The sequence below is a fragment of the Amphibalanus amphitrite genome, unplaced genomic scaffold (genome assembly GCF_019059575.1).
Source record: "Amphibalanus amphitrite isolate SeventyFive unplaced genomic scaffold, NRLGWU_Aamphi_draft 000659F_arrow, whole genome shotgun sequence".
NCBI lineage: Eukaryota > Metazoa > Arthropoda > Thecostraca > Balanomorpha > Balanidae > Amphibalanus > Amphibalanus amphitrite.
The window spans coordinates 268085-284743 of NW_024882153.1; the positions used below are offsets into that span (position 1 = coordinate 268085).

The 16659-nt window shown below is 53.4% G+C and overlaps 1 protein-coding gene across 5 annotated transcripts; it reads right to left on the minus strand.

Annotated features, from left to right (window-relative positions):
- Window positions 1-1436: 1436 nt before the first annotated feature.
- Window positions 1437-16561, minus strand: LOC122364154 (serine/threonine-protein kinase DCLK1-like). 5 transcript variants are annotated; one of them, XR_006253495.1, is made up of 12 exons: window positions 16409-16561; window positions 7654-7838; window positions 7045-7383; window positions 6490-6723; window positions 6102-6221; window positions 5328-5665; window positions 4829-5006; window positions 4205-4498; window positions 3817-4059; window positions 3111-3221; window positions 2496-2735; window positions 1437-2053 (listed from the first exon to the last, which is right to left on the minus strand). XR_006253495.1 is itself a non-coding variant. In XM_043334285.1 (11 exons), the coding sequence occupies exons 1-11, from the start codon at window positions 16446-16448 to the stop codon at window positions 1985-1987; spliced, it is 2148 nt and encodes a 715-aa protein (XP_043190220.1). In that variant the 5' UTR covers window positions 16449-16561; the 3' UTR covers window positions 1437-1984. The 5 variants fall into 5 exon arrangements, 3 of the variants coding, with proteins under 3 accessions (XP_043190220.1, XP_043190219.1, XP_043190221.1); XR_006253496.1 differs by having other exon boundaries at window positions 1924-2050; XM_043334285.1 differs by lacking the exon at window positions 2496-2735 and having other exon boundaries at window positions 1437-2050.
- Between the last annotated feature and the right edge of the window lie 98 nt (window positions 16562-16659).

A 16659-nucleotide genomic window follows, 5' to 3' on the forward strand; every position in this document is an offset into this window, starting at 1 on the left:
GCGCACCGCGCTGCTGGTCGCCGCCGGCGTACACCTGGTGGCCAGCTCGGCGCTGACGGTGGGCGTGGCCAGCCGGCGGCGGCCGCTGCTGCTGGCCGGCCTCACGTGGCTGGCCGTGCTGACGGCGGCGGCGCTCTACGCCAGCTGCTCGGCCTGGCCCGGCTGTGGCTGGCACCTGGCCGTGGCGCTGCTAGCGCTCGGCTACCTGCTGCTCACGCTGGCGGCCGTGCTGCGCTACTACCACTCGCTGCAGCCGACCGACGGCAGAGACCGCCAGCCGCCCTACAGCGCCATGGAGGAGACCGCCGCCGGCACAGAGATGGTCCTCCTGACCGCCTCCGGCCGGGCGCAGACGGGCGAGTCGGCCACCGACCGACTGGTGGCCCGGTGACCGAGGGATATCTGTGGCCGGCAGTGACGAAAGGCTCTGTGAGCGTGTTCAGTGACTGATGCGTGATCCGGTCCGTATCTGACGTGATGTAGCCCGTGAGATCGGTGATGGAGGGTGACGGTGTGCCCGTGACTGCTGACGGAGGGACCCGCGTGATCGGTGACCGAGGGACCGTGTGCCTGTGATTGCTGACGGAGGGACCCGTGTGATCCCGTGTGGACCCGTGTGATCGGTGACGGAGGGACCATGCGTGCCCGATTGCTGAGGAACCCGTGTGCCCGTAACTGTGACGGAGGAACCGTGTGCCCGTGATTGCTGACGGAGGAACCCGTGTCCGTGTGCCCGTTACTGCTGACGGAGGGACAGGTGTTCCGCGTGGTGCTGGTGAGGTCAATGACCGAATCCATGGAGGCTGTGAAATGCTGTGCTGTGGCAGAACGATCGCCATACACAGAGGTGACGAGGGGTGCAGTGTTTGACGCTGTATGTAGAACTGGGCAGAGTGGGATTACTGACACAGACACTGCGCTGCTGGCCCGTTACCATTTACTGAAAACCCACCTTATAACCTGAGAACTGAGCAGTCCCAAACTCAGATACTGGCTACCTAAATGTGACAAGCTGCGACCCAATCTGTATCGCAGAATACCGTGTATCGTAAATAAAACAGTGGCGCGCGTAGCTTCATCAGGAAGAGCCCCGTCAGGAGACCTGCACCAATCAGCGCGGTTGTCCGACACGCCTCGACAGACGTCTCGTCATACAATGATGCAGGCGTCACAGGTCCCAGAAATGTTGCTGACGCTGAGTGACGTACCAGGCGCTGGTGACGGGACCACCAGGCACCGAGAACGGAAAACCGTGCGTCCTTAACGCAAGGTCACGAGCCAGTCGGAGAACAAACAACAGCTGGGCGGAAGAGTCGCAGAATGCGGCAAAATCCGGCTCACGAAACACCGTCGCAATAACTACGTCATCCTACGCAACAAACATGACCTAGGACCCAATGAAATCTGTATTTCATAGTCGCATTATAAAAGCGTCGTCGACTGAGTGCGACTATTTATTTGACAAAATAATTACTACGAAAAATACATTACACAGCGCGGTATTAGCCCAGCGGTATCTTTGTGCACGTAGGACAAACGTGGCAGCGCGGCGCGCCCGGCGTCCGCCGGCCCTGAGGTGGCCGCCGTCGGCCGTCTTCGGCCGCGCGCCCGGCGTACAGACTAGAAAAAAACAAGGGACAGCGTCGTCCACGCCGTCTCGGCCGCCACTCGCGCGCGCGCGCAGCCGGTAAAGCGCTAGATTTGCATTAAATACTCTGCGCGCCGGCGGCGGCAGCAGGTATTAGGGTCCGCTGCCGCCGGCCGGCGCGCCGTTAGAACCAAGGCAACAACTGGCACACGCACACCAGATCAAATGGTATCAGCTCACAACGCGCTCACACCCGATTTGGAGCCAATCTCGCGGGTCGGCGGTACAAAACTAAAGCCTCACGCGCGCGCGCTCCTCGCTGCCGAGAGGTGCGCGCCGCACCGTGTCGATGTGTTGAGATTCGGTGTCGCTACCGGCCGCTGCCAGCTGTGCTCCCTAGCCGAGCGCGCCGTCCAGCAGACACGAGCCCAGGAACAGCTCGTCCTCCTTGTCCAGCGCCGTCTTCTGTAACGGAGCGCACACACTGACGGCCGGCGCAGCTGAGGGCGCCCAGGGAGGGAGCCCAGTCTGTGGGTCTCCACATGGGGAGCAGAGGCGCCCAGGGAGTCTTCACAAACTATGTACACACAACAAAGGCACACGATATGGACACCATTCAGGTTCGGGCAACACAAAACGCAAAACATGACAACGTAAAACAAGACGACGTCGATCAAGCCAAATCAAACAAGAAAACACAACAATAGCATCTGAAAATGAGCCAATACTCAGGCAAACTAATGTTCACATCTTATTACAACTGAATCAGGAAGAACAGCGCAAATTTTCACTATCGATCCGTTGGTAGCAAAGCCTAACAGTCAAAACACTAGCGAAGTCCAAACAAAACAATAAACACAGAACGCCCAAAAAAGGCCAATCGGCAGCTCATAGTGCCAGCACTTACCACAGCTTCATACTCCATGGCCGCTGGCTAGCGGCACCGTATGCATTAAAAGGAACAGAAGGAATAAGTATCACATCCGGGGAGTAACGTTTGACAGACAGCGGAGGAGATATAGATAGATTGATAGATAGATAGACAGAGGTGCGGCTATAGGGCAGGGCTGGGAGCATATCGGCGCAACACTAGCTATTGAGCAGCCTCCACGTCGGTGGCCCACGTGATAACGGGTAACGACTTGGCCTGTGGAAACAGACGGCGGTCACAGTCTGTGGGCCGCGGCCACACCGGCACCCCTAGCCACGCCACTCACTTGCCACCCTGGTACCCCAGGCTGCTGGCCATACCACTCACTGGCCACACCGGCACCGCGGCTGGCCACCCCACTCACTGGCCACACCGGCACCCCAGCTGGCCACGCCCCTCGCTCCTCCGAGCGGCCAGCAGACACAAGTGGGGAGGGGCCAAGAGGGGAGGCGCAGCATATTCGAGCATACAGCGAGCACAGCGCGCGGGAATAAGGCGGCACGAGCGCGTGACAGATAGAGGCGCGCTGCACGACGATAGGCCGGAAGATCAGCGGCTCAGAGCGGCAGGCCTCGCCGTAAGAACACTCACCGTGAGCAGGTTGACGCCGGCGTTCTTATGTCGGCTCGACTCCGTGTCGAAATGGATGCCCAGCTTGTGAGCAACCGTCAAGTGCATGTCATTCTCTAAAGCCTCGTCTTCCTGCGCAGGGCATAGTGGGTTAGTGGTGCGCCGGCCAGTCGCTCGCAGCGGTTAGAGCAAGCGGCGGCGGTAGGAGGCAGACAGAGTGACGGGCAGAGGGAGCCGGTCAGTCCCCCGCCGAGCGTCACAGAGTTGTTTGTATGCGTCACACGGACCCCAGCTGCACCGGTCCGTGACGATCGTGACGGTTCAGCAGCCGTCACGGACAAGGCCAGCGCGTCACGCACCAGCGGCGGCGACGGAGCGGCCGCACTGCTGGGAACCGCCTATAACAAAGCCAGCCTAGCCCCACCGCACCGAGGCTCGGTTCCCCGGCAGGTCGGCTCTGATCGGTTGTTACGCCGTGTTTGTTGATACGCGACGCTACACTGACCATCATGTTCTAGCCCCACACCACTGACCGTTAGACCGGGATGTTTTAGTGAGCCCACTCACGATAAAAACGCCCGTTACGAGAGCCACACTACTGTCACCAAACCACAATTAGTCACACAGTGTGCGCCGAGCTCAGCGCTCTCCCAGTTCCCGGTCCCCCGCCGCCACCGTCCCTCCCTCAGCCGGAGCGCCGCCCAGTCCGGCTCGGAGCGCCACTCACCGCGATCCACGGGTGGATGAGCACCTCCTCGGCCGAGAACCGGGCGTCCGGCTCCACCTGCAGCATGGCCGTGATGAGCTCGCGCGCCGCGTCCGACACATCGTCCCAGAACGGCGGCGTGAACTCAAACTCGCCAGAGAGGATGCGGTCGAACAGCTCCTCCTGGTTGTTGTCGGCCGACGCGAACGGCGGGAAGCCGCACAGCAGGATGTAGGTGATGACGCCCGCCGCCCAAATGTCCACCTGGAGGAAGTCGGAGAGCGGGCGGCCGGCGGGGTCAGGGAAACGGTGGGCTACAGGGCGGGACAGCGATTGAAGAACAGAACACACCACCCACATGCTGACCACAGGCCAGTTTCCCGGCCACCCTCCCGTCCCCCCGTCCCACCTTGACGCCGTAGCCGACTCCGCTGAGGATCTCGGGCGCCACGTAGGTGGGCGTGCCGCAGACGGCGTACAGTGGGCCCGTCACCTCCTGGGCCAGCCCAAAGTCGCCCAGCTTCAGGCTCTTGACGCCGCCGGGCCGCTCGACCAGCAGCAGGTTCTCCGGCTTGATGTCGCGGTGCACGATGTCCAGGTGGTGCAAATAGGAGAGCGCCGAGGCCAGGTCGCGCACCATATTACTGGCGTCCTTCTCCGTGTACTTGGTCGTGGTCGATATGGCGTCGAACAGATCGCCGCCCTGCCGACCGGGGAACGGAATGTCAGATACGCAGGACGGGCAGGGCACCTATTTCGGGCTCATACCATGATTGATGAGCTAACATCGCCCACAGCCATTAAATCAATAATGTGCCGAGGGCATGCGACGAACCCATCACGATTGTCATTCATCAATATCACCATTAAGCATGAAATAATTTATCCAAGAAATGAAGTTGATAATTCATGAGCTGTCGCCGGTCACTTGGCCCGTGCCAGTATTTAGCTGGATCCCAGCACACCGAACGGCTCACCACTCTACCCCACAGGGCCAATGCTGTGCGTCAGTTTGCAGCGCGCGGGCGGTTACCTTGACCAGCTCCATGACGAGGTAGAGCTCCGCGGGAAAGTCGAACTCCTCCACCAGCTGGATGATGTTGGGGTGGTGCACCCGCCGCAGGATCGACACCTCGTTCTCGATCATCTGCTCCTTCCCCCGGCACTTGGACTTGTCGATGGCCTTGAGCGCGTGCTCGGCGCCAGAGGACCTGTGTACGGACAGCAGCGGGCGTTAGGAGTCGCGCCAAACGTGTCACCCACACAACCAACGGTAAAAACAGACAGCACCAGCAGCCTTCGAACAGAGAGCCCCAAAACAGTCGGCTATCCAAAAAAAAAAAAACACCGACGCGACTCAGAACACTCACAGCGCTGATGTATCGTAACGATCAGCAAACAATCCGGCCTCCTATCCACTCAGCCCACCCACAGTCTATCCAGTTTCCCGATTGTAGTTCTCTCCACTCAGCTCACTCATCCATCGTACGTCAGCCCAGCTCTCCGGCACCCGTCGGCCGGCCCATACGCACCTGTGCACACACTCGCACACCACGGCGAAGTTGCCGTCGCCGATTTTGCGGCCGACCCAGTACTTTTCCCGCACGCGGGCCGGGCAGTCGACTCCGCTCTCGCTGGGTGGCGGCGCCGCTCCGTTCGTCTGGCCAGAAGCGAGGAACGGCGACTTGGCGCGCAGCCGGCGGCGCGCGCGCGGCGTGGCCAGCGTGCTGTAGCCGTCGGGCGCGCCGGCCGGCCCGGCCATGGAGGCGCGGCCGCCGGGCGCGCGCGCAGACACCGCGCGCCGGCCGCTGGACGAGCGGAAGGCTGACGGATGCTCTGTGCCCGGCTCGAGCACGTGCTTACTGCCCGCCTGCCGGCAGACCAGTCAGAGGAGTCAGCGGGAGCACGGGCCAACTGAGGCCGTGCCGAAACGCACACTGCAAACTACGCTCGAAGTCCCCTCCCACTCTCCCAGTCTTTCTCCTCCACAGATCCACATTATAGCTGAGGCCACGGGGAATAATCAGCCTGAGAAACTGCGCCTATGAACATAATCGATCGAACAATTAATCAGCCTCAGTGTTCCAACAGCTAACCATCTAGCCGCACGCAGCTCGGTGTCATTTCAACCTCGTCTCATTAAATGGCAGCAACAATCAGCGGTCATGTCAACTAGGCTTACCACGTCCCTCACGGTCAACTGATATTAAGCAGATAGCGTATATTCAAGTACCACTAGCCTGATGTGGCACATGACCACCATGACTCACGGCCCACGTGCGTGAGCTCGGCCGATTTCCACTGACCTGGCCTATCAGCCACTTCATTTCGTCCGGGTGCAGGTCAAAGTCGTCCGGACGATGCTTCTCGTGGCCGTACGCGATGAACAGAGAATCGTTGTCAAAGAAATCTTCTAGTTCCCGAATCTGCAATGGATAGTGAGGTCGAATAAAAACTAAGCACAATAACTGATCCCAGAACACTATTGTCTCTGGAAAAAGTTTCATTCAAAACGGCTCAATGAATGAAGAGTTCACGTTCAGTGATGACAACAGCAAAGCCGAGTGCTTCGCTGAACGCAAATGTATCAGTAATTCAAAATGGATACATAGAACACAGAAACTACCTAATCAGCACATTCCATCGACCTCGAGATAACCGTCAGCGTACTCTATCCCTCGACGACAATCCTACCTGTCGGCCTTCGACGGTGAATATTTTCCTCACGACGCCCGAGTCGAGTTTGACGGCGCGCGACAGCTCCTGCAGCACCTGCTCGAAAGAGTGCGCCGTCTTCTTGTTGAGCAGCATGCGCACGAGACGGCGCGGCCGGGTGCCGCTGCGGATCACGGTGATCAGCTTGGGGTGGATGAAGTCGCGCGAGCCGCCGCCGGCCGTCATCCGCTCGCTCGACTCGGTCTGCATGTCCTGCCGGGGCGGCCGGGAGCCGGGTCGGGTCAGCGCCGGCATTGTGCCAGAGCCGGGCACAGCACCGTCCGATCGGCAGCACCGTCAGTACACCCCATCCAGAGCAGACCAGAGACTGGCGAGTACCGCCGGCGAGAGGTCCACTCTACCGACACCGCCGCTCCACGGGCCGCTCAATACTGGCCCGGCGACAGGCGGCGGTCCCAATCCCCTGCAGGAAACCCTCCCCGACGGTACGCTGACTCACGGGTCGATACCTCACGAGTCACGGACCGCCCCTCACCTGGCTCCCCCCCCCATCAAACACACACTGAGACCCACCTGCGCGCTGCCAGAGTGCTGCGGCGGCGTGTGCGCCGGCGAGGGCTGGCCGCGCCGCGTGTTCCACGTCGGGTCCTGGCTGCCCAGGTAGTCGAGCTTCTTGAAGGTGTCCGTGCTGGAGCAGACGTAGTTCTGGCCCTCGAGGATGTCGTCCAGGCTGTTGACCTTCATGCCGTCCAATGTGAAGATGACACGCACGCCCATGGGCAGCGCGGCGCGGCTCACCACCGAGGAGCGTGTCAGGTCGGCCAGCAGGCTGTCGAACGTGCGGTAACGGTCCGGCGGCACCGCGAACGGCAGACCCTTGAAGAAACGGTCGCCGTTCCGGTAGAAGCGCACCTGAAACAGCGGACGCATGAGACCAGTCAACGATGGGCGAGAAAATAAGGAGCACGGTGGGTGAAATCTTACGTTATCAAGAAAATATCTCCAATTTCTCGAAGCAAAATAAAACAAGACATTTTTTCGTCTCGTCGTCTCGGTAAAAGCCCAATTTATAACTGAACGTAGACAACGCCCAGTGACAGCAACCAATATCTCACTCAAAGTCAAGGCTGCCTTCAACAGTAGCAGCCCTCATCTTCCCAACAAGCCGCTGCACGGGGTTACCTTTTTGGCGCGTTTGTCGGCGGACATTTTGACGAGCGAGGTGCGCGTGCTGGCGCCCGTGGGCGTCTGCTGGCCGGCCGGACTGAGGCGTGGCGTCGAGTCGCCGCCCGTGTCGCCGTGCTCCTCCGAGCCGTAACCATTGGTATCGCCGGCCACCATCTCGGCGCCTCTCCACGATAATTTACCTGCAGACACAGCGCCGTCAATCGTCGCCTCATAAGAAGCTTAAAGGGTCGTCATCAAGGGAGCTAGGACGACAGATCACCGTTTTATTTCGACCTGGAAACACTCCCAGACAGGCAGGTCTGTGGCGTTAGGGCGATGTGACATCATAGAGAGTCTCGCTGCCACGTGGATAGCATCCCAAAAGCTGGATTGTCTGTGTGATGCCTCAGGACCTCTCTGAATGTTGATTAAGTTGCTGCTTTCCCCATCCAGTCCTTCTGGAAACAACTGGGGTGTCATGAGATATGACATCAAAATTGACATCCTAATGATGTCCTGCTGCCCATCATACGTCCCTCCTTGTCACACTTCCTTGATGCACCCTAAAATCCTATAAATCTCTACCTATGTTCCACTTTTCAGAAATGTTTGAGATATGTTATGGTTTAAAAACTGGTATTTTAGTGCAGAGAGCAAGGGGTGCTCAATTTATTTTTAAAACCTTTGGAGTGTTTTCTTGTCTCAATGTTAATTTTTGTTACATATAAGTGAACAAATAGCCTCTCTATGTAGAAACATATAAATTGGTAACTGTGATGAAGTAAGAATTGAGCTTGGTATGAAACCATGCAAGGTAAAAAGTCATCAAAAGGTATGAACATATTTATTTTATTACTGATTCCCTTCTATATCAACTTTTCAGTTCTCCCTTGCCTTGAGCCTTCCACTATTTGTCAAGCTTTTACAAGCAGAATGAAATTTTATTATTTAACTTATGGGCAAAGCAGCTTAGTTATCTCCATTCAAAACATTAAGACTTTAGTCTTCTTTGTGCCATACAACAAGTATTACTGAAACTGAGGTCCACACAGTTTTTGAAGAGTAAATTTTGTTCATTTTCCATTTTTTACATGTCCTGAATCTAAAAATGATTCTCACTAGTGTAGCAAATAGCATAATCAATTGAGGGGAGGTCTCCATATCCAATCTGATCTAACCCAGCACACAGCCCGGCCTTCTGCCGGAGGTAGGTGTTAGGTGGGTGTAGGGTTAGGTGAGGTTAGGTAAAGTAACCCAGATTAAGTTTTACCTTTTCACCAAAACTTTTAAGAAGTTTCAAACCACTCATAAAGGTATTACAAGAATAGAAGAAGCTATTGATTTGCCTATGCTTTCAAAGAAATCAGGCATTTAACAGACCATTAGGAAAACCAATCACCAATTCATCTATTATCTTCAAATGCTGGACCCATCAGTGTTATCTAAAGCACGTAGCAGACTCGAGTGCCTTCATCACAAGAGCTCAATTAAATAACCTTAGTCCATATCACATTATATTTCCTGCATTCTAAAAGAGTCTGAGGCAGCCTCAAAATGCATAAAAATTAGTAATTGATGCTTAAATTTCTCAAATAAGGATATACAAAAATATAGGCAATCGCCAACCTGTGGCGGTACAAATGCGACGCACTTTGATTGCCATTAAATAATGCCCACAAATACTCCAAAAAGGTAAATACGATGCAACCCGCAAGAATACTACCCAACTATCTCGATCCACCACCTAAGCGACCAAGAGTACCAATAACTACTGAAAACTCACCGGTAACACGACCCCTCCCAGCAGCCCCCACCCCGCGTAACCGGACAAATCTTCGTATGGCATTTCTTCGTCGCGCAATTCTTCGTCCGCATTTCTTCGTCCGCAAATCTTCGTCGGCGCATTTATTCGTGTCGCATTACTTCGTCTCGCATTTCTTCGTAGGTGCAAAAATTCGTAGCGCATTTCTTCGTATCCGCATTTCTTCGTCGGTGCATTTCTTCGTCAAGCATTTTTTCGTCCACGCATTTCTTCGTCTACGCAAATCTTCGTCCGCATTTCTTCGTCCACGCAAACCTTCGTCTGCGCAAATCTTCGTCCGCAAATCTTCGTCTCCGCAAATCTTCGTCCGCAAATCTTCGTCCGCATTTTTTCGTCCACGCATTTCTTCGTCTACGCAAATCTTCGTCCGCATTTCTTCGTCCACGCAAATCTTCGTCCCCGCAAATCTTCGTCCGCAAATCTTCGTCCGCAAATCTTCGTCCGCAAATTTTCGTCCGCATTTTTCGTCCACGCATTTCTTCGTCCAATCAAATCTTCGTCCGCAAATCTTCGTCCGCAAATCTTTGTCTGCGCTATCTTCGTCTCCGCAAACACTCGTCCACCAATGTGGTTCAATAAAAGCATGAAGAAATATCAGACAGTCAAGTGAATACCGAATTTGATGCATGGAATGGATGATCGAAACTTTTGAAGTCAGGTAGATGAGGTCAGTCAGTTGTTAAGCTATTGTATTTGGAGCCGACAATTGTAACATTCCATATCATTTGTGTCCCGGACATCCTTTTTTTTCGCGGTCGTTGAACGACAATATAATCTCTTGTACCCTCGCCGGCATAGGCGGCGGAACGGGGAGGGCACCGGGGCACCGTTCCCCTCTTTAATTTTGGCCTTTTAACAGTAGCCCTATGGGCGTTGCATGGAAAGCATATTGGACCAAAAGTCGGCAGTGCCGTGCCCCCCCCCTTAATTGAAGATGTTCCGCCGCTACTGCCCGCCGGACCTATTTGTTTTCTACGGTAGGTACACGCCGGCCGAGGGGGCGGGTACGACCCCCCCCCCCCCCCATCGCCGTTTCGCCACTGGTGGAGCTAGCGCGTCGCGGAAAAAACGAGCGTGTGCGCCGTTACGAGCCGCAGAGATTAATACCCGATTTTAACCCGCGCCCCACTGGGGGGGCTATTTATAGCCCCCCCTCCCGTTTTTCTGCAATAACTTCCAAACCGCTTGACGTATCGACGCCAAACTTGCAGTACCTTCGGCTGCATCAATTTGACACCTTGTGTCAAAATTTTAGCATCGTAGCTACCATAGGTCGGCCGGAAATGACGTCAGAGTGACGTCATGTTCGGCCGATTTCGACGCAAAACATTGAACCACGGCAATCGCTCCCAAGAGCTCAGTTTTTAAGCTAGATCCAATTTCTTTGCATGAGAGGACTCCGAATAGACTGCGCTATCAAACTGCTATCTCAGATTTTCGAAATTTTGAAAATTACGGAAATTTGATATAATAAAATCCAAAATTTATATTTTTACATTTTTTTCAAAAAGATTTTGACTTTTCGAAAAAACCGGAACATATGTGTTAGAACGCATTATTATGACTATCTCTAGCAAGTTTTAGCTAAATATCTTCAAAAATGGCCAAGTTTTACGCATTATTGCAAAAAATTCACAATTATTAATTTTTCAAATCAATTTTTCAGCACGTATTTGACATCGTACGCCAATAAAAATAGCACCATCGTGCTCCTGAGCTCAAACTGCATCCAATAGACACCTTTTTTGTTGAAAAATTTTAACTTTAAAATTTGACCTTTTCTGACCTGAAAGTGACCTGACCTAAGCTAAATTCGACTCAAAATGACCTCGAATGACACAGACGACATCAAATTCGAAATATCTGGCCTAAATGGACCATAAAACATGTGTCACGTGACCGACGCATGATATAATATTTTCGTGACCTGTGATGACCTGACCTTGACCTGAAAATCAAAGTGCAAGTTTGGTACCCTCAGGGTATCTAGAGCATCTGTTCACGAGTGTGTGATCCAAAAATGAGCCTGATCTGACTTGTAAGACGGCGGCCAGAGCCCAAAACGTGAACAAGCAAAATGCTAATAATTTTTACTTTGACCTGACCTGTGACGTCATCGGTGACCTCGAGGTCAATGAAATTAGGTTTCGCTCGACAGTTTTTCCGGGGCTATCAGACACCGTTTGAATTTTGACGATCGGCCCAGTAGTTTCGGAGTTAGGAGGGGGGCTATGAATAGCCCCCCCCCCCCCCAGTAGGGCGTGTTATACGCAGACCCCAGTGGGGCGCGGGCTAAGGCCTTCTAGGTCAGGGGTCGGCATACGGCCCGCGGGCCGGATCCGGCCAGGTGGGTGACGGTTGGATCCGGCCCGCGACCATCTGACGTCCGGCCCGCGGCTGGTATCAGCGACTTACATCGTGTTCCGGCCCGGCTCCCCCCCCCCCCCCCCCCACACACACACATACCACCTGGAAGGTTAAGCGAGTAGACCACGTGAAGCCGCCAAGTGCACGCAGCTGCAGCAGTCGTTGATGCTGCGCGCAAAAGCTGCTGACCAAATCTTACCGTTGCAAGTTTTGTCTAGAAGTAGAAATAGACAAAAACACCCGCAAATGGTGTTTATAAACTCATGAAGTGTGCGAAGGAAGAACTGTTGTGCCGAAGCACATTTGAGTCACTTTTATATCGGAGTCGATTTATGAAGGAACCGCGGGCCGGAACACGATGTAAGTCGCTGATACCAGCCGCGGGCCGGACGTCAGCTGGTCGCGGGCCGGATCCAACCGTCACCCACCTGGCCGGATCCGGCCCGCGGGCCGTATGCCGACCGCTGACCTAGAAGGCCTTAAAATCGGGTATTAATCTCTGCGGCTCGTAACGGCGCACACGCTCGTTTTTTTTTCCGCGACGCGCTAGCTCCACCAGTGGCGAAACGGCGATGGGGGGGGGGGGGGGGGTCGTACCCGCCCCCTCGGCCGGCGTGTACCGTAGAAAACAAATAGGTCCGGCGGGCAGTAGCGGCGGAACATCTTCAATTAAGGGGGGGGGGCACGGCACTGCCGACTTTTGGTCCAATATGCTTTCCATGCAACGCCCATAGGGCATAGGGCTACTGTTAAAGGGCCAAAATTAAAGAGGGGAACGGTGCCCCGGTGCCCTCCCCGTTCCGCCGCCTATGCCGGCGAGGGTACAAGAGATTATATTGTCATTCAACGACCGCAAAAAAATGTCCGGGACACAAATGAGGAATGTTACGATTGTCGGCTCCCAAATACAATAGCTTCACCTGACTGACCTCATCTACCTGTCTTCAAAAGTTTTGATTATCCATTCCTTGCATTAAATTCGTCATTCACTTGACTGTCTGATATTTCTTCATGGTTTTATTGAACCACATTTGTGGACAAATGTTTGCGGAGACGAAGATAGCGCAGACAAAGATTTGCGGACGAAGATTTGCAGACGAAGATTTGATTGGACGAATAAATGCGTGGACGAAAAAAATTTGCGGACGAAGATTTGCGGACGAAGATTTGCGGACGAAGATTTGCGGACGAAGATTTGCGGACGAAGATTTGCGGGGACGAAGATTTGCGTGGACGAAGAAATGCGGACGAAGATTTGCGTAGACGAAGAAATGCGTGGACGAAAAAATGCGGACGAAGATTTGCGGACGAAGATTTGCGGAGACGAAGATTTGCGGACGAAGATTTGCGCAGACGAAGATTTGCGTGGACGAAGAAATGCGGACGAAGATTTGCGTAGACGAAGAAATGCGTGGACGAAAAAATGCTTGACGAAGAAATGCGCCGACGAAGAAATGCGGATACGAAGAAATGCGCTACGAATTTTTGCACCTACGAAGAAATGCGAGACGAAGTAATGCGACACGAATAAATGCGCCGACGAAGATTTGCGGACGAAGAAATGCGGACGAAGAATTGCGCGACGAAGAAATGCCATACGAAGATTTGTCCTGGAATCCCCACCCCGCCGACCTCTTTCATCTCACCGCATATGGTAGCCCTGTGAAGACCTCATATGCCAGCGCATTCCCCAAGAACCATGAAGTTTTTACTCTACGTTTTTCTCCCGTCGAAGTCGTCGACCAAGGCGATAAATACAGTCGACTTTGTCGACTTTGTTTTTGCATTTTGTCATCGACAAAGCCCCAAAAAGTTCTTATACATCGTTTCGTTTTGAATAAAAACGCAAAAGTAGGCATGTGCCAAAGAAAACACTTTATAACCTATCCATGATGGGCGAACGACAAGATCGTTTCCTATTCCCGCGACCCGCAACAAGCGCTCAGTATCCATGAGGTTGAGGTGTCTTTCTTACCAGTTTCCCTATAGACGGTTCGAGCAAGGCTACGTTCCTAATATTTGAGCAATAGACGGTTTTTGTCCGCCGCAGATGAAACCGTTATCTTTTGATCTTATTTCGAATGAGGTGATGCATAAGTTTTCACGTTGCGAGCAAATTATTCAAAAAAAAAAAAAAAAACGTTAAAATCGAGGGCATTTGACCTTTCATGATCTTGGTGGCCTGGTCACCGAGTAATAAGTAATTGGTCAGTAAGGTAAAATATGTCTAGTTGTTTCCAGTGAGAAAATAATGCGTCGAAGTTGGATCGTAGTTGTAGCATCAGACAGTGACGACGTACCTCCCAGCAAAAAATGCTTAGGTAATGTGCCTTTTACAAAGGCAGCGCTCAAAAGCGCACATAGTACACCAATCACCGTTCTGACATTACCTGCGGCTTGCTGGTCGGTCCTCAGTGGCCGCCCTTTCACCGGACGGTCCGACGAAGGCGCCCAGCGAACCCTGCAGCGTCGGCGCCCGGCCGGCCGCCGAACCAGGCAAAGAGTACGGCTCTTCACACGGGTCACACTCATCGTCAGCAAACACTTCACCAGCACAGAGGCGGAAGACGGACTGCGCCTCAGACACAGCACTGGCATGGCGCCGGGGCGCCGGCGCTTCACTCGGCGGCCGGGCCGGTGGTCAGCGGCCGGCGGCGGCTGCCGTGTCAGAGCCGGCCCCGGGCCGCCGGCAGCAGTGCTGGCCACCCCGGCCCCGACACCGGCCTCGGCGGGGTTAGCACGGGTGTCCTGTCGCTCACACGGCGTCCGTCTCGGCCAGCCGACATGCTGGAGCCGTGGGGTGGGTCGGAGCGGCGTGGCCGCCACCGACAGACTGAGATATACATACGGCGCACGTGCCCAGTCTGCGCGCACGGCAGCCGCTGACCGGCCACCGGCCACATACGACATACGGCCGTATACGGGCACGGCCGTCAGAGCCGGCCGGCCGATTATATCAGCCGGGAAGCCGACTGCAGGAGAGGCAGAAAAATGGCACCTTCAAATGGACGGCGCCCCGGTACGGTGTGCGGCCGCTAATCGGATCATACAGGTACGGGATGACACGAATAGAAATGAGACAGCCGGACGGCCAATAAGCGACTGAGCTGCGTAGCAACTAGCAACGTTTCCAACCCCACAAAAGTCTAGGCATTTCATGTAGTTGGCGACCAAGATCGTGGCGGCAACACATCGAACTTGAGTGGATATCTTGAGACGGTTTCATCGCCTGTCCGCCAATGTTTGTCCACTGACGTTCCTCCACGCAGCGGGCCGGGGGTCTTTTTCCTAATGTGCCGAGCAGGGATCCGCGTGGAGCGTTTGAAGTTTAAAGTCCCCCTTTAGCATCGTTCCTCTGGCACAAAGTAGGCATCGAAAGGCGGTGTTTTCAAGCTAGTTAACAGTCGCAACGAAAGAACGTAGGTAGGTACTCGTATTGTTGTCATCAGGCAATGAAAATGAGGTCATCAGAGTTCACGAAAGCTCCCATTCTCTGGAGTTCTGACAAAGATTTGAGAAGCATGGACGAAAACATGACCGCATGGCTTTTAAATACTTAATGTTATCGATTTTGTTTTATTATATCGTTTCTTTTTCTTAGAAGTGCTGCCTAGCCTCATCGGATTTCATGAGGTCATCATTTTGACCTCTAGCTTCTAAGCATAGGCGGCGGAACGGGGAGGGCACCGAGGCACCGTACCCCTCTTTGATTTTGGCATTTCAACATTAGCCCTATGGGCCGTTGCATGGAAAGAATGGGGTCAAAAGTCGTTAGTGCCTCCCCCCCCCCTTAGTTGAAGTTGCTCCGCCGCTACTGCTTCTAAGGCTGAACGTCAAAATAGTTTCTGCGTTTACTGAGAAAGAAAAATTTCTGCAATATCAAACAGAACTCCCAAGAAACGAATTTCGGAAGTTCGCAAATATAACGCGATTTGCATGGATTAGAACGAATGCAGCCATCTCAGCATGCAAAATGTCAAAACCTAAGTTAGAGATGTTGCTACGCGGATACACAATACCTATTCATTGAAGCCCTCGCAGGACGACAGGCTAAACAGGTCATGCATTATTCAGCCGCTACATTCCTTCTAACCGCATAATTCTAACAAACAGACCGCAGATGTACTGTTATGGCCCTGGTTGAACGTCACGACGCGATTGCCAGCTTTTAATATCCATCTGTACGCGATGCTTCTTCCATACTGGATCATGTGGTCGTATTAGTTAATAGTTAGACCGTAACTGAATGCTCTGGTAGACCACCAGATGCACGATGTAAAGCATTAAGGACGTATATACAGTCGTCTCTTATGCTAAATAAAAAATGGGCATTGCCCATTGGGCAATGGGCATTCACTACCAGCTACAAGGAGAGATCAGGGGAAAATAACCGTTCATTTAATTTAATGCATTACCTATGCGTAAAAGTAATACTAATAACTAGTATAAAAACACAATACCCCAGAAAATAACATACCGAATTAAACAATAATTATCAATGAGCAGGAATAAACGGGCTGTCCAACGACGCGTAAAAAACTTGGTTAACAAAACAGCTTATGAAGGGATAATGAAACGTACCTTCAGGGCTGCTTTCGACGTCTTCTAAGAATTTCATCATCTTCAAATGCACCGATGATAGCAAGCCACCCTCCCCTCCAACAAATACGAAATTATCCCCTAAATAATCTAACTTAAATATAACGGACTACCTAATAATTCAAGTCAGCTAATTAATCAAGCATCCATGATGTTTTTCTCGTGCGAATGTAGACGGCGCGCGCTGAAATTCCTCCTAAGTGCTTCCCTATAAACGACTTGGGTGTGACATA